Source organism: Thunnus thynnus, chromosome 1 (genome assembly GCF_963924715.1).
Source record: "Thunnus thynnus chromosome 1, fThuThy2.1, whole genome shotgun sequence".
Taxonomy (NCBI): domain Eukaryota; kingdom Metazoa; phylum Chordata; class Actinopteri; order Scombriformes; family Scombridae; genus Thunnus; species Thunnus thynnus.
In genome coordinates, this window is record NC_089517.1 from 5,221,959 (window position 1) to 5,244,925 (window position 22,967).

The window sequence follows — 22,967 nt, forward strand, 5'->3', positions numbered from 1 at the left end:
TGTTTTTACACTGAGGTTCTTGTAAAAGGAGATAAAACGTGTTAATTAGCAAATTTCGTTGCCTTTAGACAGAGGCAGGTTATCTGTTTCCAGTATTTGTGCTAAGCTATGCTAACTGGCTGTTGGTGGTGGTGTCACATTACAAAGTGAGTAAATGTATTTCTAAAAATGTTGAACTGTTCTTTTCAACATTAGGTTTGAACACATTATCTCATGTCATTAATGTGTTCAAAAACCTGAAGTGATATGTTGTGGTTTTTTAGGCTTCTGTGACTATTTCTCATCAGTGAGCAGTGACTTCCTGTCGGCAACTCTGAGGTTGCCAGGCAACCAGCAGAGGGTCAAGGAAGTTACCATACTTGGCCAAGAAATTGTTGGGAAATATGCTCATGACAACAGTGTTTATGTTAAACTAAACTGGTGCTGGCTGCAGCTTAGATATGAGAGAGAAGTCAATCTTCTCATCTAACTCTCTGCAAAAAAAGCAAATTACAGTATTTCCCAAAATGTTGTACTATTCCTTTAGACAACTAGGTAAAACTAATTGCTTTTTACCCATTATTAAATCAAAATAACACAGAAGACACAAATTATCTTTTTAAAAGTGTTTATTCAGGCCGATCACATTAACATACATCCCAAAGGTCCACAAGCTTCACCCTAAAATGCAAATTAAAATCGTTAAAATCTGTTTAAAACAGGTCCCTGATTTAAAAAAAAAAAAAAAAAAAAAGTTCACTAAAAGATGTTTGATGTTTGAAAAGGTCACTACCGATACAGTCAACTGATCCCTGATCAAATACACACACATCACACAACGTATCAAATCTGCGGTTTCTCACTCTCTGCAAGAAATCGTAAAAACTTCAGATCAGTGCATTTCGACTCTACACAAAATCTATTGCTAAATACTGTTTGATTGCAAAGCAACAGAAAACGTGTGCAGCACAGACTTTCGTCTTCCAAAACTTGGACTTTTAGCTTTGCTCGCATGCAGGATGTGCTTATTTGGACTTGGCAAAGCCCACCCTGTTGTTCTCTCGGTCAAAGACGGTGTAGTACTGGCCGATGAATACATCTCCCAGAATCCACAGGGGCCCAGCGGGGGGAGGGATGTCCAGACCCATGAAGCCACTCAAACAAATCGTCTTTCCAGCCTGGGTCACCTGAATACATGGAGGGAGACACACAGTCAGAGACAGGTTGGCTATAATGTTACAGTCATATAAAATAATAACCTTTAACATAAACCTGATAATCTGAAAGTGGCTGTGTGACAAATCAGGAAAAACAAACATGGATCTCTGTAATCTCTCCTCAGACAACAAACCAGCCTCCTCCTGGGTTTTGCCAAATGAAACAAAGCTGCACTTGTTTGGTTTCTCATGACGCAACACACAGTCACAGGGTTGTATTGTTTACTGCAGGAGCTGACTCTCTGTCGCCTCCTGCTGGATAATAATAAAACACACACAGTTCTCACCTTGAGGACGTACTGCTCTCCGGTCAGAGTGTAAGGCTTTCCGCCCAAGTTGAAGGTGATGACGGGCAGCGTCGGGATCTTGTCACAGTTCACCATGTACTGAAACACAAACGGCGTTCACCTCTTAGTACAAAAGAATTTAAACTAGAAACCGACATGACTGGAAAATAAGGCTGCAACATAAACACAGTAAATAGACAATGAAACCAACACTTTTTTATTTAATCTTAATTTATTGTATTTTTCCAAACTTATTTAAAACTTTTTTTACTTTATATGTCCTAAAAATATAAAGTAAATCTTATTGTATTTACTGCATATGTCTGGTGAACCAGGTGTGACTCTTTCAGTGTGAGGTAGACAGTAAATTCAGCTAAAACTCAACTTGGCTAAACGAGGATTTCTCTAAACCTGCAAAACCGACTCAACATGTTTCTGAGTCTTGTCTCTGCTTGTCGTTTCCTTCCTGGGAAACAAGGTTGGGCTACTGAATCTTTAGTGAATTCAAATTTGTGCTCAACTTCTTATTTGCTACAACTTGGGAGTAAAATTAATGAATTTACATCATTAATTGTTCTACCATACATATTTCATAGTGACATAAAATACTGTTATTTTGCAAATATGCTACAGCAGATCAGGTTTTAGTGTAGCTGTGAGGAGATAAGGCTTCTTTATTTTTTATTATTGTCGACAAACTCAAACCATCAGTGTGTTAGTGTCTCTCTACCCAAACCCGTTGGTTCCTACTGAAGACTTAAATCTCACAAATGTCTTCATTCACTTTTAGAAAAGGTTCAGTAGTTTCCTCAAACAGCTGCCTACTGTAGTTTTTAATAAACAAAGAGGAGCAAATGCATCATTTTCTCCTCTTAACAATGGCTGGTCTACTAATCCTGCTGTCGGAAATATTCACTACAGCACAGCTCTTGTTTTTATGGATGAATAAATGAAACCTTTGAACCTTTGTGGGAAATAGATTAGTGTGTCACCCAGTGAAACAGTGTGACTCAGTGACATATTTAACAGCTGTCGGACAACAGAACAAAGAAGTAAGTTATATCAGACTTTAGATACACACTCAGAATGTGTTAGAAACCCACAGGAAAACCACAGAATACCAGTAAAACTGTTCCTTTAGACAGCAGCACTATCTCACCTCTCCCTGGATGAGAGGAGTGGCTCCGATGGCCTTCTGCAGGGCTCTGACCTCCGTGGCGGGGCCGGTGATCAGAGACGTCCCGGTGTCCACGATGGCCTCACAGCCGCTCTTACACAGACTCAGCTGGCTGCCCACGGCCATCCTGTCATAAAAACACACACATCAGTATCCAACATGTAATCTCTGTATCATGTTGGGTTTAAGACATTACACACTGAAGCAGACCTGTGATTAAAGCTGCAACTAACATTTATTTTCTTTATTTACTAATCTGGTTGTTATTTCTTCGACTATCTAGTCTATAAAAAAGTGAAAAATGGCTCCCAGAGCTTAAGGTGATGTCTCCAGATGTCTTGCTTTGTCAGACCAACAGTAAAACACCAAAAGATGTTCAATTTAATATGATGTAAAACCAAGAAAAGCAGAAAATCCCACATTTGAGAAGCTGCAGCCAGCAAATGTTTAACTTGATGACAACTACTGTCTATGAACGACTGGTTGACTAATAGTTTTGTCATTTTCAATCTCCAAAATAAAAAAAAATAAAACGGTTTTTGTTTTTAATAAACCATCTAATAGCTCAACAGTCTCTTAGAAACACACTGATGTTTTTGTCCTCAGTGTTGCAACCTGCTGCTGTGTTCGTCATTGTAACCAGGCAGAGAAACTATGACAACATCACCAGATCTGAGGGTGTGGAGTAACATTCTCACCCGTCCATGTGGATCTGCCAGTAGGCCTGGCGGGTGATGTTAACGTAGTTAAATTCTCCGGTGTAGTACTTGGGGTCGGTTCCTCCCAGCAGCAGCTCACCGCCGGGCTCGGTGTCTGGGTTCCTGACAGACACAATGAGGTTAGAGTGTTGTTCTACAGAAATTACCAAAAAAAAAAAAAACCCCCAAAACATTTCCTTGTTCAGCCTCGGTGGCGTCAAGCCGTGCAGATAGTTCTGTTTTTTAGATGTTTACAGTATCTCTTGTCTCCCAGTTACTCATTTCCTCACCCAGCAGTTATGGAGCAACGTTATCATTCATTTGCAGTCGTGTTTCTGTCCTCTTACTTGCTTCAAAGTCATATTAAAAGTCAAAGTTAAATTCCAATTTTAATGCCAAACAATCATGACATAATAAATTGTCTTCTACAGCATCTATCTATGTTAAATTTTGGTCAACACCTACTCTGGAGTTATACAGTAAAGGTCGAATCATAACTTTAGAAGAGCAACAAGAATATTGGAACAATAAATGTCATCATATGTTTTCTACTCTGAGTGTAATCACCATGTTTGTGAGAATGAACCACCTGCACATTAGTCTCATCTGTTATCAGTGACCCTGGTCCGACACCACTGATGGCTGCTTGTGTAAGAACTGACAGATTCATGTTCCACACTCCAAACCAACTGGCGGCAACATAGCAATTAAGTTATGCTACGTTAGCGCTGAATCAATAGTGCGTTATCAGTTCTCTGTTAGCTAGAAAACGAGCTAACTAGGACTTTGACTAAGTATGATAGCGATACCAATACAGTGCTAACGTTAAGCTAATGTTTGTTTAGGCAAAGACTGAACTGCAGATGGAAAAAAAAAAAAAAAAAAAAAAAAAAAAAGAGGATTGTAATGAAAGAAGTAGCACAGGTTCCTTCAGTGTGTTTACAGTTTAGTGTTTCTCCAGTAAGCTGATTTCTTAAATGTCATGTAAATGAGAAACCTGGTTTCAGTAATCTGGGTAGAGGATTAGAGAAACCTTATTTTTCTCTGCCATCTATACACATAACCAGGTTTCTGATCTGCTTTTTTATAAATATGCATGTTCAGGACAAAAGAGTGCAAACAGAGAAAGCACAGCGGATCATCATCATCATCATCATCGTCGCATTTTATATAATTCCATCCAAAATTTAACTAAAACTACCAGAAACTAACCAGTAGAAGTCTAAATAAGTTGGTTTCCACCTCTGAACATCTGACTATTTCAGTCGGAGAGAAACCTGGTTACTGATCAGCTGCTTGTATAAACAGATTTACAGTAACCAGGTTACCACACGTTCCCATGGTTACCAACGTAACTCGGTTTCTCTGAGTTAACCCGGTTACTTAACTGCATGTAAACACACTTAGCAACATGCTACAAGCTTTCTGTTCTCCCACCTGTTCAGGTAGAAGGAGAAGACGTTCTGCTCCACCTTCTTCTGACTCATGATGTTGTCAAAGACCGGCGCCACGCCGTCCACAGAGATGCGTGGGTAGGCCATGCCGAGGATCCCGTCGAACTTGGCTGCAATAAAGGCCACGCCAGGCTGCTTAATGGCCTCCCCGAAGAGCTGGCTTTTAACCGATATGTCCCCGATCTAGAAAAACAAACATAAGTTAGACAATTTCACATAAAACTCCAGTGAAGCTACAGTTTACTGTGACGCTGACGTGTGATGAAGCTTACTGTGCATGTGTCCTGACTGAGGTAGCCTGACAAACTGCCGGTTCCATACTGGATGGCGAAGGCAGTACCGTTCTTCACGTATGAGCTGGACTTGGCAGAGTTATATTTGTGGTGAAGCACTGCAAAAAAAAGCAAAGAAAGAAATGGAAAAGATGTTTTATAATATTAACCTTCATTTAAGCGGGGAGAGTCACTGTTGCTGCCTGACATAATAAATCAGATAATGCAAAATATATCTCAAAATATATCACAATATCAGAGTCAAATATGCTGATAAAAATCACTAATAATATTTCTAAGACAGTCATAAAATATTACATCCTCGAGTCACTTAAGACTCCTTAAAATCAACCTAGCAGCTGTCCAGATCTATAAACTAAGTGAGTAGGACTAATCTTAAACAATAACTCAAGGAGACACATCCAGAGTCTGAGATGTTACAGTTAAGTCAAAAAACCAAACTAGGGCTGCAATGAATGACTAGTTTCATGATTTCTTATTTTCTAGATGAATTGTTTCGTCCAAAAAGTGTCAGAAAACAGTATAAAATGCTCGTTAATATGTCTCTAGATGTCTTATTTTGTCTGATCAACAGTCCGAAATCCAAAGATATTCAGTTTATGATCATTTATGACACATAAAAGTCACATTTGAGAAGCAGAAACCTGCTAATGTTCACATTTTACCTTAAAAAAAAAAAAAAAAAAAAAAAGATTATTCAATTTTCAAAACAGTTGCCGATTAATTTTCTGTTGATCGACTAATCGTTGCAGCTCTAGTTTACATTTTACTGAGACTGACTGCACTTCACAAATGTTACTCTACAGCTGACATGTGTCTGCAGGACTCACAGCATGCGATGTCTAACAGGGAGCAGTGAACGGAGGGAACCCACAGGTTGGAGGAACCGGTGTCAAACACCACAGTGAAGGGCTGAGGGGGGGTTCCCAGGCCGATCTCACCGTAATACTGAGCCTGGTCCAAAAAAAACAAAAAAACAGAACAACATGTATATAATCATCAATAACAACAACCATCAGTATCTTGAGAGCTTGTAGAGATTTAGTCGTATTATTCTGGAGCTAATCTTACCCACTCAGGAGAAGAGATTACAGTAATCTGTCATTTTTACCCCCAAACTAAGCAGGTCTAATTATTCAACAACGTCAACAAGGTCTGATTGTACAAAGCGAGTTAACCAGACAAACCGAAGAATCTGATCTATTCTCACCAGCGATACGAGGCCTCACAGCTGCTGGTGTCAGTCAGTCAGTGTCAGTGGGACTCAGGTCAAATTGTTTCTGAGTCATGTCAATAAATCAGCCGTTTAAGTTTCACAATTACACCACAAAAAAAACAAACGATTACTTCATACGTTTTAAAAAAAAGAGGAAGTTAAGTTTCACTTCCTGTGACTGAGAGCCGTCGTTTCTAAACGCTGTGTGAATTTTGTAAAGTCATTCAAGCTTCACTGAACTTCCCTTTTTAACAGCAGCGTGTGTGATTTGTGCTGTAATTAGTGGCTGATTTGAGATTATAGCAGGAAACACATTTTTTCACATATGTGTGATGGTATAATGGTGTTAAAAATGACTTTAAAGTTACATTTATGTCTGGAAACTTTACGTATCAGCAGACAGTTTCAATAGGAACTACTTATTTGGTAGAAAGTAATTCCAGTAAAATGTGTTTAAAGTGAAGTCTGTGTATTATTTAGAATAAAGGAAACACTGAATCTGGAAGAAAACGTTGCTGTTATAAAGCTTTGAATATTTAAAGACGGACAAATAAAACTATCTGCATGTTTAGATTCATAGTTTTTTTTTTAAAATTCAAGTCGGGTGAACTGACCCTTTAAACAGCATGTTTATGTGATTGTGAGACCTTCAGCAGAGATCTGAGTCACTATTTTTCCCCAATATGGCCGACATCTGGATGAAGGCGACAGTGTGAAGCCAGTTCTTTAATATTTGTTTAGTATTTCACCATCGAACCAGTTATTTACTAGACTGTTGGGAAACCTGTTGAAATATATCAGCTTGAGAAAAGATCATCACATGTGTTTGCTCTGTTATTTTCACTATCAGTTCATCTGTCTTGATTAACAGAATAGCTGATTAGTTATAAAAATGTCAGAAAATGGTGAAAAATGTTTCCAAAAGCCTGAGACGCGACCTAAAATATCTTATTTGGAGTCCAGAGCTCATGTTCCTCCCCTTAAAATGTTTAAAGGCTGACTCAGGTCATAACTGAAGATAAGGAGGTATTGCCTGATAGTTTAGTAACACTGAGCAAATAAACAAACAAACAAAGGTCTGTCAGCTGACGAGGATCAACAGGTCAGGTGTCGACACTGAGTCAGCTGTCACATGCTGAAGTTTCCTGTTTTATCGGTTTCATCACTCAGGAGGTGATGTTAGGATTCATCAGAGTGATTCAGCCTTTCTAAAAAACAGCTGTGTGTGCAGAAGATTTACTTGTCATGACAGGCAAGTCCTCCGTTCATCTGAGGAGGATTTACAGAAAAAGGCGGTCACCACACAACAGGACCTTTGTTGCGTCCCCCCCCCCGCCCCCCCGCTCGGCTTTTAGCTTCCGAACAGCGTCATTAGAGAAAGTGAAGACTTATAAAAAAAGTGGACAGGTCAGCAGGGTTTGGAGAGAGATGCTTACATCAAGGTAGTTCTTCAGGGTTTCTGGAGTGGGTCCATTGCTGCTCGGGAAGCCGAGGTTGTACTTAAGGGACTGTTTGTCGGCCAGAAGCTCCTCCGCTCTCTTCCCCGAGTCTGTCAGCTCACGTCTGATCGAACGGAATTTCTTTAAGGGGATTCTGCATGAGAGGAGAAACGTTGAGAAGATACACTGAAGTTAAACTGAAAACTGAAATAATCAGCACGACCTGCAGCCTTGAAGATAAGACTTGACCCACTTTTTTAAACACTTATCAGCACACAGTATCACTCAGAGTGTTGCAACATGAAAGCTGCAGCAACACAAGTTAACATAACTTCACCGATCTGATCGTTAAATCTTCTGTCAAGTCGTTTTAATGCTCTAAACTTCAGCGACTTGCAGTATCAGTGCAAGATTCATTAAGCCTGATAAATACCGGAAGACTCTTCGTCGCCGTATTATCACTCTTAAGAGTTAAAAAACAGGAAGCAGAAGAGTCATACGAGAGACCACAGACTGAAGGGAGGCTTCACTTTTATTTTTAGCGCGTAGCTCGATCTGCAAAGTCACAAACGAAAGCTGCAACTCTCGATCCTTTCTATGAATTTATCACGTTTTTTTTTTTTTTTTTTTTTAAATCAAAATCACAGTGTGTGCGACTACAGTTATCAAATCACAGGAGGTGCAATATTTGTTAAAGGTGAAATATCATTTTAAATGAAACATCGTGCTGCAGAGACTTCCTGGACTACACATCATATTCTACAGACTTCAGGAAACATCTGTATTTGGTGCAGATCGCTGCAATAATCCAACCATAATCATTTTAATGTGTTTTTTAATGAAAATGTGAATAATAATGTAAAAATGATCATTCCCTCTAATATCACAAATCATATCACAGTTGCAATTTCAGTAAAAATAATTTAAATTGCTTACTTACATAAAAATGAGTAAATATTTATTCATATTTATGCACTTTTTAAAAACAAAAGTTGCTTCGTGTGCTTCACAATAAAAGCACAAAATATCAAACATGCAGGAAATGAGCAACAAAATATAAACAACATTAGCAAAAAAAACAGCAAAATATCTGATTTCAAAGTTACGCAGCAAAGACAGAAGAAGACATTTTAAGCTGAGTCTAAATCATCAAATAGACGATAGTTAAGAGACATTTTAGCTCCTATATGGACAAAACAATTCAGATTCCTGATAAGTAATAATTCAAAATGTTTAACTCCGCTGGCTGAGCGAAGGGAGAAAGTGCGACACTGGAGTTATTTGCTCCAGATACTTTGACTTTACAGGACAGGAAGCATCATTTTTGGCAGTTTGACTGAAGTATAATTCACAACAGAAGTCTTTGCTCAAAGACACAAAAACATCTCCCAGTATTTTGGAAATACATATTTGTTGTTTGCTTTAAATTCTGCCTGATAAACGACTAAAATGGGTACATACCATTATAATTAAAGTCTATGTATACGTGTTGATTGACAGAGAATTCATGTGCAAATAACTGATGACTCATTTCAGTCATTTTACAAGCAAAAATACCAAAAAGTTAAAAAATTTGCTGTTTTTCTTCAACATATTAAACAGTCAAGTGATTATCTGAAGATTTTGGCCTTTTGGTCGGACAAAACAAGTGAATCAAAGTCATCGCTGTTGGCTCTGAGAACATTTTTCCCACTATTTCACAGATAAATGATTGATCAATAATTAAAGTGATTGATAGTTGCAGCCTCTAGTCTTGTGTTTTATGTTTGACTGGTTCTGTGACTGGAAAGCTGCAGGAGAGCAACAGTTAACTTGGCAGCTACGGTTTACAGGTGTGATCAAGCCTCACCCTTTATTCTCCTTCACTATAACACACCGTTCATGTTTGGATAGTAAACACGTATGACTGCGAAACCCAATGAGCAAAACAAAAGCCTTATATTAGTCACTTTTATACTCCTTCCTGTCACAGACACTCGTCTCAGTAGTGTGAAAAAAACACACCAGTATAATGAATGGAAACATGTTGGGAAACATTTCTTTTGTCTGCTGAAAGAGACGGTTTAAAGAAGTGCTGGGATCAAAGCAACATGCTTAACTAGATGTCACAAGATCAGCTCAGTAGGGATTGTTACAAAGAGAAGATCACATGCACTGAAGAGACAGAGACTGATTTAGTATTACTGATCATTAACACTGTGCTGATAGATTTACTGCTCATATATTTTATTATTCAGGTCGTAGTGAATGGCGATGGCGGTGTAGTTGAGTGCATTGTATTGAATGGTGTTCCTGATATTTTGTCCACTCCGTTAACATACATGAGGGCGAAATATTATGAACACTTTTCAGTATAATGCACTCCAGGAAACCAGCACTACGACCTCAATAATTAACATAAAATAGATTTATACAATTACATAATTTACACATTTCTTCATTCTAGTAGATCTTTACTTATAACATATGCATTTTTTTGTATTTTACACTTGCTTTGGCAATGTGTTCCTCATGCTAATAAAGCCTCTTTGAATTGAATTAGCGATTATTAGTAGAAGAGACAATAAACTAGCAAACGTTAGCTAGCTATAAATACAAAGCAAAAACAAATGATTACTTTAAAGCTGTGGCGCTTCTACATTAAAGACACATTAGGTTTTATATGTGCAATTTGACCCGTTTGTCCGTCGTAAAGTGTTGGGTAACAGAGTTAACATGGTGTAAGTTGCAGGCTCGCTAACGTTACTTCACGTAACTCGCGCTCACGTTGCTTAAAAAAAATGTATTAACGGTAATATATATTTTTCTTACCGGACAAGAGCGTCGTTGGTCAGAGCCAAAGCCGCGAAAACGAACAGGAATAAACTCCTCATTGTAATAGTCGCAGGACCACAGAAACCATGAACAACTACAATGACTGAGCAGAACAGCTTCTTGTCGACAAACAACCGACTTTTATCAGCTGACTGGAGAGGAGTCACCGTCACGTGAGCCTCAATCTGTTCAGGAATGGCGTCACTTCCTGATTTTTTTTAAGCTTCCTGTTTTATTTGTGTTTTGAAACAACAGTCAGGTGTCTGTACGAACAGTGAAAGAGGTTTCCTCGCTGGAATCGTTCCTCCTGTTCATACTGGCTGTTAAAAGATCCTTCAAATGTGTTTTTAATGTAAATGATGGAGGACAAAATCACAGTGTGTTTAAAAGTTAATGTGAAGCTTATATGAGGCTTCAGCAGTCTGAGTTAGTCATATCAAGTGGATATCTGACACATTTACAGTCTTTTTAGCATCAAGTTCCCTCTTTGTGTTGTGGTGGAAGAATAGCAACAAACAGAGGGACGTTGGCACCAAAAAGACTGTGACTCATTTGGACGGATGAAGCTTCATATTAGCTTCAAAAAACTTTGAAATACATTTTTGTCCTCCATCATTTACACTGTAAGTGCATTATAAGGGGATCTTCTAATGGTCAGTATGAACAGGAGGAATGATTACAGCAAGAAAAACATGTTTCACAGTTCATTTGGGCTCCTGACTGTTGTTTTAAGACAAAAAAATAAAAAATTGTGAACCCGTCCTTTAGGTCCTGTATTGAAAATCCTACTTAAAAAATACAGAAATAATAATTTGATTATCAAAATAGTTGCAGATTGATTTTCTGATGATCAACTAATTGATTAATTGACTAATTGTTGCAGCTCTAAATTTTGACATAGGAAATAAAATTTATGACTTTGTATCTTAACTTTTACACGTTATCTCATCATTTTAACTTATGAATTCAAAATATTGGCTTATAATCTCACTTTTGACTCAAGATCTCTTGACTTAGTATTTCACAAATTTGACGTTTGACTTAGAAAATGTATTATCTCATAATCATAGTATCTCATAAGATGAACTTAAAAGATCCAAAGATTTGACATTATCGCATTATTTTGACTAAGAAAGTAAAATATTTGTATCTCATAACTTTTGATTCAGTGACTCATTAGCTATATAACCATAACCTTCACTTAGTACCTCATAATTTTGACTTACCATCAATACTTTTATTCATATCATCTGTTTTTTCCTCTTTCTCTGCCAGAAATGAAAATGAAATCTATCAAACATTTTTGATAAAATGAGATGTCTTGTTTTTAATCATATTTATATGACTGGTTGTTGTTTGTTTATTATTCCAAACAGACACAATGACACTATTGAAACAATGAGCTGCCTTTCTTTAAATACATTTAATGGGTAATTAGACATTTAGGTTATTATTATCATGCATCATATACTTCAAACACGATATGCTGTTTATATTCCTGCTCCTGTTGTTTTTGTTACAGTTTTCTGCCTCATATTTACAGTCCAAATAAAGCGAGAGGTCAACAGCTGACACTGATTCATCAGGATATGTACAGTCGACCAAAAGGGGGAAGAACCTTTGTGACAAGTACGCTTTTGAAGTGCAGGTGTTTCTCTTGAATATTTCTATTTTGGTAGATTTTATACTTTTTCCTCCACTACAATTCAGATGGAAATATTTTACTTTTTACTCCACTGCAGATATTTATCTGTTGGCTGTATAAAAATCTTGTAACCAACTTTTCAGAAACTGAAAGACCGACTTGTTTCAACGTGATGTCAGTGACTTTTAGACAGAAAGAAACTTCAAGCTTGTAATCCTTCAACTGATCAACACTCATTCATTCATCACAATGAGTAGTTTTACTTTTTGATACTTGAGTTTATTTCAATGATAATACTCACTGATTTAATTCCACAAAGCCAATCATCACTCATTATCTGCCAGTTGAAGAGTCTTAAGGTTTCTCTTCTTATTATATCAAAATCAAACTCTTGACTTCCTGGTTTTCAGATTTCACAAGATCACATAAATAAAACAAGTGATTTCTGGTCTGCAGTGGGGTTTTCCACTGCAGAAGATGCACTTTGAGGACTTCATTCAATTCAATCTTTGTTCAGGAAACTCAATCAAAAATATACTTTTCATCTAATTTATGATTTTTATCTGTTAAGCAAATTATTTCTTCCACAAGTTAAAATTCTCAGCTTAAAAATGTTTACTATTAAAACCGCCATTATTAAAGACTGTAGGTGTTTTAGGAGACATGCATGTAAATAAAAGCTGCAGGGATTTCTGCTGCCTTGTAATGACGAGGACTGAACACCTAGTGGCTGCCTCATCCCACAAATCAGAGATCACCATCCGGCGCTGGAGTGTTCGAGTGGGTGTACAAATTATATTCAAACCTTTCTCTCATAATATCTCAAGGGAAAACTCTGAGCTATTTAAAGATCACAATAACAAACATGCTCTTTGTTATTTCTGATACATTCACAACATTTGCTGGGAATGAAGATCCCAGACAATCAGATATTTAACAGCATGATGACAGTTAATTATTGCTGCTGGATGAAGGCGCCACGAGTAGATTTTATGAAATTAAATGGAAAAACAGAAATGTAACAAAACCTATATATGATTCAAAATTCAAGACCTTGAGCCTTATGGTGAAGATTTAAAAGTGTGACAACTTCCAGTAGATTTCCTGGCCTGTTTTATGAAATCTGCAGTAATGGCTCAACTGTCGCATGACTGAGCTAAAGATGATGAACTCTGAGTTGTTATAATGCATCAAACATATGAAACTTACAGTGCGGTAGTTTTGAAAGCTCAATCTGTAATTCTGTAATTTCTTGTTCATATAAATGACACATATATGACTAAAGATTTTGCAGTTAGACAAAAAAAAAATCTACATTCTGTGTTTCTGTACAGAATTCAAAATATAGACCTGAGTCAACAAACATTACATCAGAAAACATTTGTTTTAATTGATTTCTTTTAGGTTTTGTCCCTTTTATGATACAGAAACAAACTCTGAAAAATTTATATCTTGCAAAAGCTGTATTTGTAATTTTATTCCAGGTTTGAGGTGACAATCGGACAGAATGGTAACGGTCAGTTATAACAAAATAGAGAGCTTTAATCTCAAACACGTGAGAACTCAGTATGTACTAAATTACGCACTACTGCTATTACCACCAGTTACCACCAGTTACCGTTACCGTTACCACTCACCATGACTAAGGCGTATTAAAAATATCTAAATCAAACTAATGACTCAGTCAGGATTGAAAGTGCTGTATGTCACATGGTAGCACAGCTGTGGTGCTGATGAAGCTCTATTGTAAAACTGTTGAAGAGCCATTTTCCAGCAGTGTCACATGAATCAGTGGTGATCCTAGTCAGAAAATGCAGCGACTGAAAGAAACAAGACTGAATGAGCTCAGTAATATGAGGTTTAAAGTTCAAATGTTGGTCTTGATGTTAGCGAGGAGGCCAAAATAGTGACCGACCTCCTTAGTAAAATAATTGGGGCCGATCACAAGGATCTTAGTTTTGTCAGAATTGAGATGAAGGAAATTTTGAGACATTTGTAACAGAAGCTAGTCAGTCATGAAGGGTGGTAAGGTTATTGAGGTTATAAGGTTTAACCGTGAAGTAAAGCTGCATGTCATCGGCATAGTAACAGTAAGAGATACCGCTGGAGGAGATAAGCAAATGGCCCAGAGGTAACATATATAATAAAAACAGAATAGGTCCAAGGATCAACCCATGTGGGACCCAACGTAAGAGAGGAGCAGAGGGAGACAGGTAATGTCTGTCAGACAAGTAAGAGGAAAACCACTTGAATGAAGGACCAGAGATACCAACCCAGTTCACTAGTCTATCAATTAAAACAGCATGATCAATGGTGTCAAAGGCAGCAGATTAGTCAAGTAAAACTAAAACAGTATATTCACCTTTATCTGCACACATAAGAATGTTGTTAGTTACTTTAGCAGTGCCTTTTCAGTGCTATGTTTTGATGTAAATTTATCAGATATTGTGTCCTTGAACTAGTTGGAGAAACTGGTGAGCCACAACTTTCTTCTGAAGAATTTTTTAAATGAAAGGAAGTTCGGAAATGGGCCTGTAGTTAACTAAATCAGTGGTATCTGGAGAGGGTTTTTTGAGGAGAGGAAAGACACTTGCAGTCTTGAAATAGACAGGTATGCAGCCAGAGGAGAGAGATTGATTGACAAAAGAGAGACGGCAGGGAGCAATGACTGGTAGGACCTCTTTCAAAAATTTGGATGGAATTATATCAGCAGGGCAGGATGATGGACGGATATGAGAAACTATATCTAAGAGATCTTGCATGGAAATAGGGTTGAACCCAGACAGCAGAACAGGGCAGGCGACTCGAACAGAATGATGAACACCAAGTTTGAAATATAATCCGACGCCACTGATCTTCTCAACAAAGAGATTTAGAAACTTTTCACAGTCGTCAGAGGCCAGAAACCCAGAATGAGCAGGATTCAGAAGTTAGTTAATAGTATTGAACAAAAACCTGGGGTTAGAGAAATATGTTGCTCTCACATCCTTGATGAGTTGATTGAGCATGGTTAATAGCTCTGTCATGTGAAGGTATTGAACATCAACAGCCTTCTATAGAGTCTTCTATGGCGTCGAATGGGATTAGTCTGATTTTATTTGGAACAACATATCAAGAGCTAAGGAGCACAATTCATTAAACCAGTTAAGAGAGTCATTAATATTGGAAAACTTAGGAAATGTATTGGACATATCAGAGAAGAGAGCTGAAAACATACGCAGGGAGTTCAGAGTCAGGCCAAGCCTAAAAAGAAGATCAAGGGTGAGCCCATTGTTATGTGTAGGGCCAGAAACATGTTGCATTAGGTTAAAAGATGCAGTGTTTAGGAATTCTGTGGTGAGGGAATTACAGGGATCATCATGTGAATGTTAAAATCACCTACAGTAATGATCTTGTCAAATATAAACACAAAAGAAGAAAGAAGATTGGAGAAATCAATGATAGAATTTGTACAAGATCTAGAGGGTCGGTAGATAACAATACAACACACTGGGATGTCACACTTGATTTTGAAAGTTAATAGCTCAAAACTATGAAAAGATCCAGCAGTAAATGGGACACATCTGAGGTGGTTCTTATAAACCACTGCAATGCCCCCACCACGGCCTTGTGGCTATAGTCAGGCTGGCAAAGCTCCACCAGGGGGCAGCAGTCCCTTGATTTGAGCCAAGTCTCAGTAAGACATAAGACCAATAGTACCAGTGACAAAGTCATTAGGAATAAAAGATTTGTTTGACAGTGATCGAGTGTTAAAAAGGGCAAAAACAACTGGAGAAATGGACTTGGGAGGCTTTGACTTGCAAGAGACAGTAATCAAGTTCTTAAGCCTGGCAGCAGAATGACAGTGAATAAAGCATTTCTTTTTTCTGTTGCTACTAATCACAGGGATTGAGAGCAAGGAGGTAACATTAAAAGATAAGACTGGAGAACTAGGCTTGGTGGGGATATAACAGTGATTGCTCAAATTAACAGATCTGGAGTTAGAAGGGTTAACAAGAAGATGAGAGACGGGACTTACAGGGTGTCTGGTTTTATAACTTTTTATAGGAGTGCAGAGTCAGTTCAATGTTTGTAGACAAGAGATCCATAAACATTGAACAGGTACTGACTGTCCTAACTAATGGTATCCAGGCCAGCTGTCATACAGTAGCTAGAAGGGGGGTAATAGTTGTTATTGCCTATATGAGTGGCCATCGGGGACCTCTTTTCCCCTATTTTTTCCCCAAACATTTGCCTGGTTTGCCTCTCCTGATGGTGCGCCCCTGGTCATTATTAGCCTGCTGTTGTAGGAAGTAATAGCACCCTTTGAAAATACTGAGTCATGTTTTTGAACCACAGATAACCCTACGGACAGTATCATGCAGTTTCACATCCTGAGTTTTGGTGCATTCCCTGCTATGAACCACCGACTCTAAGATGTTCCAAAAACTATCCTAAATCTATCTCCACTGTTCCCATCAAACCTACTTATCATTTAATAATTCAGCCATGTCTGCATCTAAAGATAACATCCTAATCCTAATTTGCATGAATCACCCTGTCATGATGACATTCAGGGTGAAGTTACATAAAGGCTGGTTGGGCTGTTATACTGCTTCCTTTTGCAGGATCAATAACAGCTGTTAATGTGAAATAAATAAGTGAATGGCTGAATTGTAAATGAAAACTGAACCGCTTGTAATAAACACTTTATTTTGCTCTGTCAGTTAGTCCAACACTTTGGTTCAGACTGAAATATCTCAATAACTACTGGATGGATTGGCATGAAATTTTGTACAGACGTTCATGTTCCCCAGTGGATGAATCCTACTGACTTTGTTCATCCTCTGACTTTTCCTCTATTCCTGCAATGACGTTGACATTTTTGGTTTTATTGAAATATCTCAACAACTATTGAACTGATTGTCATGTAATTTAATACAGACATTCATGAAGCCCTCAAGATGAATTGTAATAACTTTGTTGATCCCTTAACTTTCCTATTAAAACCATTACCAGGTCATAAGTTTAATTTGTCCAGTACTTGTTTGCTTTATACTTGAAAATTTAATGATATTCCCATCAGTCTCAGCTGCACTTTGTGTTTAGTAATTCACAAATGTTAGCATGCTAACATGCTAAACTAAGATAGCAAACATGGTAAATATTTTACCTGCTAAACATCAACATGTTAGCATTGCTACTGTGCGTATGCTAGCTTGTTGATGTTAGCATTTAGCTGAAAGCACTTCACTTAACACTTAACCAAAGCTTTGGCTGTAAACTTAGTCTCGTTTATTGTTAACCCAACTGTTGACTATATCACTGTCAATGATAGACAGACTTTATCTCTACCACAAATCAAAATGATCTTCTTCTACTTAAATTTGAGTCTAAAATAGACATGAAAATAAAGTTGTTTTTTTATACAGTATATTGTCCATTATATGATAGATTTATTTACAAGAAGACAAAGTTTAAAAAAAGACCTCAAGGAAAATGTCAAACCTCAGTGACACGTTACTTGTCCTCCTGTTTAGCAATAAGCAGTATATAAACATTTATTAAAGTTTATACCATGTTATAATGTAGTTATATAGTATATGTAGCATCACTAGACAAACAGCGTCTCCTGATGACTGTGTCCAGTGAAATAAAGAATTATTACATTATTTAATCAGCACATTTGTACAGTAGCAAGTTAAAACAGCATATATGTGAGAATTCACACAGTCCTACCCAAACCTGAAATCAAACAGGTTTGTTTTAGTGATGCACTTTCCTAATGTTGCCAGAATCATAAAAACTAAAGAATGTTAAAAAAATCAAATCAAGGACTTTTAATCCCTGGTGTGGGTCCAAAAACACTGGATCTCACAGTTCCCTAAATGGCCACATCATTCCAGCCCCTTACCTCCACTTTGTAAAGCTTTCTGTCAACAGTGTTTCAGCGTGAAGCCCAGAGGCACAAAATATATTATGCAAATGTTTTCACAGTAGTACTGAACTTCAGGTGTAAAATGTGCCCCATTAACATAATTATCATTATGCAACAAAGGTGTGTCATACAGCCCGAGGCTGAGTAGCATTTATCAGCATTATGATGTGAATTTTCAAAGCAACATGAGACAACAGCTGTAAAAAGGGAACATCATGTGAGCCGAAATTGCAAGAGAAGCAATCGAGAAAAAAAACTGCAATGTAATTCATATGCTGAGGGGAAAATCATGAGAACAACAAAAAGAGGAACACGGATCACAAGTGGAAACTAAGCAGCAGGGATATGACTCAGCTTTATGGTACTTGACAAAAACTGATCTCAGCAGGGAATGACTTTATCTAATCTCCGTATCTCATGATTTGTGGATGCTGTGACCAACTGTTCAGAATCAAGTCAAGCCAAGTCAATTTTATTTGTATAACCCAATATCCCAAATCACAAATTTGCCTCAGTGGGCTTTACAATCTGCACAGCAATACAACATCCTCTGTCCTCAGACCCTCAGTTCGAATAAGGAAAAACTCCCCCTTTAACGGGGGAAAAATGGAAGAAACCTGAGACTTTATTAGAAACTGGATAACTGTTGAACTGAACATCTAAGTCACAGTGATAAATAATTAAAACCTGCTCATCCTCCCAAAGTCAGGGCAAAGCCACTAACTTGTCGGCCTTGTTCTTTATCAATACTCTTACTGGTTCTTTTTCTCTTTTTCATTATTAAAGAATTGTGTTTTTTTACACAATCATTTTTGAAAAAGAATAAATTCAGAACAGGATTAGAATTGATTTATATTTTAAATACAACTAAATACTGTTTCTAGAGCTGCAACAGTAAGGTTTACAACAGCAAGCTCACTATATAAACTCAGTGATATCTCACAGGAAACAAAACTAAAATGTCAGTCAGTGTCCTTCCTGCTGTCATATTTTAAGATTTGTGGCAAAGATGAGCAGTTAGGCTACATACAGACAGCTTTTGTTTTAGCTTGTTCGTAACAGTTCACTATGACCTTAACAAGCGTGCTGTGGTTGTGTAAAGCATGCCGGGAGACTGCGGACAGAGCAGGTGGAAATATCACTTTTCTAAATGTTTATGCTTGTTGAACAGGTGGTTTGATAAAGAACTTATTGGCTTTTTAGTCGCAAAGGTTTTACTGCACTTACAGCTTAACTGTCATCAACTTGAGTAATCTTCAAGTCATCGTCACTTCACCTGGTTCACTTCACTACCTCCAACGCGGCCTCTCTGCTCTGCTGTTCACTGTGTGTGTTTGTGTGTGAAACACAGAGAGCAGAGGAGAGGACAGAAAAGCAGAACTACCATAAATGACAGCAAAACACAATAAAGACTCTCAGCATAGTTTTTTCTGTTCATTCAGCTTAAGCGCTGTGAAAAAACATCTGAGTCTTAAAATGGGCGGGAAAACCCTGACGTTGCCTTGACTTTGTATATGGAGCCTCCACGCAAAACGCTGATGTACGACCCCGCATGACCGGTGGAGGATGAGCAGCCGTCGGCCGCTATCGAGGCAAGTTCTGCTGATTCTGATAGTTTGTAAAACGTCCTATCAGCATCGATTAATTGGCTAAACTGATTAAAAGGTTGACCTCTAATTCACACACACAGGAGAGACAGGACATCATTCACACAGGACAGAGAGAGAGAGACAGAGAGACAGGACATCATTCACACAGGAGAGAGAGAGAGAGAGACAGGACATCATTCACACAGGAGAGAGAGACACAGAGAGAGACAGGACATCATTCACGCAGGACAGAGAGAGAGAGAGAGAGGACATCATTCACACAAGAGGGAGAGAGAGAGAGAGAGAGACAGGACATCATTCACACAGGAGAGAGAGACAGAGAGACAGGACATCATTCACACAGGAGAGAGAGACACAGAGAGAGACAGGACATCATTCACACAGGAGAGAGAGACACAGAGAAAGACAGGACATCATTCACACAGGACAGAGAGAGAGACACAGAGAGAGACAGGACATCATTCACACAGGAGAGAGAGACACAGAGAGAGACAGGACATCATTCACACAGGAGAGAGAGACACAGAGAGAGACAGGACATCATTCACACAGGAGAGAGAGACACAGAGAGAGACAGGACATCATTCACACAGGAGAGAGAGACACAGAGAGAGACAGGACATCATTCACACAGGAGAGAGAGAGAGAGAGAGAGAGAGAGAGACAGGACATCATTCACACAGGACAGAGAGACAGAGAGACAGGACATAATTCACACAAGAGAGAGAGAGAGAGAGACAGGACATCATTCACACAGGAGAGAGAGACACAGAGAGAGACAGGACATCATTCACACAGGAGAGAGAGACACAGAGAGAGACAGGACATCATTCACACAGGAGAGAGAGAGAGAGAGAGAGACAGGACATCATTCACACAGGACAGAGAGACAGAGAGACAGGACATAATTCACACAAGAGAGAGAGAGAGAGAGACAGGACATCATTCACACAAGAGAGAGAGAGAGAGAGAGACAAGACATCATTCACACAGGAGAGAGAGAGAGAGAGAGAGGACATCATTCACACAGGAGAGAGAGACAGAGAGAGAGACAGAGAGACAGGACATCATTCACACAGGAGAGAGAGAGAGAGAGAGACAGGACATCATTCACACAGGAGAGAGAGACAGAGAGACAGGACATCATTCACTCAGGAGAGAGAGAGAGAGAGAGAGACAGGACATCATTCACACAGGAGAGAGAGACAGAGAGACAGGACATCATTCACTCAGGAGAGAGAGAGAGAGAGAGACAGGACATCATTCACTCAGGAGAGAGAGAGAGAGAGACAGAGAGACAGGACATCATTCACACAGGAGAGAGAGAAACATGAGCTGAGACTGAAACTCCTGGAAACGACACAGACAGCCGGGGAAGCAGAGCGGTTTCAGGATGTGTGATGATGGTCCAGCAAAGAGAGACACCTGAGAGAAAAGAGAGAACAAGGAGGAGAAAGAAAGGAGAAGAGAATCCCTCTGCTGGCTGCTCTGTGTGTCCTGAAAATAAACTGAAATAAAAAAATATTTGAACAGTTTGACTCAGCAAGCAGACAGTAATTAATTTAACAAGATACTCCACTGATGTTCACCTCACGTCAGAAATGACTGTTTAGTTTTGTAAGACTTTGATTGTTTTGCAGAACATTAAATTTGTTTTTGAGGACGTTTGTCGTTTGTCATGTTTGAGGAAGACCCTCTTATGTTTCAACATGATAATACGTCCGTGCACAAAGCCGGCTCCATGCAGAAATACTTTTCCCAGTTTGGTATGGAAGAACTTGACTGGTCTGCACGGAGCTCAGATCTCAACCAATGAAAGAGTATAAAAGCAAAAGAAACAAAACTCTGGTGCTTTTTTTGACACCCACAGCTAGATGGTGCTGCGGTAGCGCTGCCGCCATTTTGGACTGAAAATGCACATCACATTCATTCAAATTCATCACATCTTACGCACCCAAAATCAGCAAATCTCAAAGACACATCAGAAGTGCAATTGAAAACGTCTCAAAATAAGTCATCAGTAAATTGTCTGACACTTACAGTACATGTACTGGTGATGTCAGCATGCTAGAACTACCGCTGAAGTTCCACTATTCTCAATACCTGATTTGATACCACGGCAAAACCAGAAACCCCATTCAGGACACACTGCTTTATTTAAACACTTTTTATAAACATTAACAATTGAACAGAAACTGTGTATGTTTCATTATTCAATAGGGATGTGCATCTCCATCACTGAGGCCGACGGGAAACGCATCTTGATGTATTGCCAACAATCCGAAGCATTAAAGATACATATGAAGCAACTACCAGAGCGATTTGAGATGATTTGATTCAACTCAGTGTGATTTTATGCAATACGATGGGATTCCACATGATGCAAAAGAATGATGCTATGCAATAAAGTATGTTACAGAGAGTCTGGTTTAATTTCTTGAGCATACAGATAATCATAAATTAACCAAAAAGGTGCCATTTTTACTTTACATATTTGTTTCTTTAGTACTGCAAATCAGTAAGCATCTCATTCATGCTGTTTCTTTTTGATCCCTAGGGTTAGGGTCCTTTGTAGTGTATTGTTCTCTGTCACCAGCCCACATGCATAAGCTCCGTGACCCAAACAATTACTGTCAAAACAGTTTAATAATCCACTTACTCCGATGTGTGGAACAATAATTCTAAAGCTCAAGTTCCACTTAGCTCACCACTTAGCTATAGTCTGCTAGCGTGTTTGAGAAACAGTTTAGCGAGGAGGAATCAATATAAATATCAAATTATTGGTCACATTTCTAAATAATAAAGGCACAGGGTCTCTACTAATAATTATATATGAATAAATTGGATTTTACCAATGCAAAGATGTTAGGAATGATGCATCACAGGTTCATCCCAAACTGTATCCGGTGACCACTTTTTTAATTGGGGCAATAGTATCGTGAACGTTTATGCCAGTGCACCGATGCGAATCGGTGAATCTTTCCATCCCTATTAATAAGCATACAGGCTGCATTAGAATAAGAGTTACAAATTAAATATTGGCCTGTAGCCTTCATATAGAAAGCAAAGCAAATGGAAAATAGTAATTTCAAATTAGAGGAACTGCATGACATGTCATTCTATAACAACAAATACAGCTGTGTGATTGTGTGCTGTGGTTTTGGTTTGCAGTCTTGTGTGTTTCAGCATTTAAACAAACACACTCTGGTTATATTAGAATA

General features: G+C 38.4%; 1 protein-coding gene across 1 annotated transcript; it reads right to left on the minus strand.

Moving 5' to 3' along the window:
* Nucleotides 1-590: 590 nt before the first annotated feature.
* ctsd (cathepsin D) lies at nt 591-10,733 on the minus strand. Its single transcript, XM_067607195.1, has 9 exons — nt 10,572-10,733; nt 7,758-7,914; nt 5,936-6,059; nt 5,085-5,203; nt 4,796-4,995; nt 3,359-3,481; nt 2,643-2,787; nt 1,484-1,582; nt 591-1,166 (listed from the first exon to the last, which is right to left on the minus strand). The coding sequence occupies exons 1-9, from the start codon at nt 10,631-10,633 to the stop codon at nt 1,005-1,007; spliced, it is 1,191 nt and encodes a 396-aa protein (XP_067463296.1). The 5' UTR covers nt 10,634-10,733; the 3' UTR covers nt 591-1,004.
* Nucleotides 10,734-22,967: the final 12,234 nt, after the last annotated feature.

Excerpts from the sequence above, each read along its gene's own strand:
- ctsd (XM_067607195.1), bottom strand. The coding sequence starts at position 10,633 with ATGAGGAGTTTATTCCTGTTCGTTTTCGCGGCTTTGGCTCTGACCAAC. Across the intron at positions 5,204-5,935 it reads CCTGTTAGACATCGCATGCT|TGCTTCACCACAAATATAAC; the intron begins GTGAGTCCTGCA and ends TTTTTTTTGCAG. Across the intron at positions 1,167-1,483 it reads GAGAGCAGTACGTCCTCAAG|GTGACCCAGGCTGGAAAGAC; the intron begins GTGAGAACTGTG and ends CCATGTATTCAG.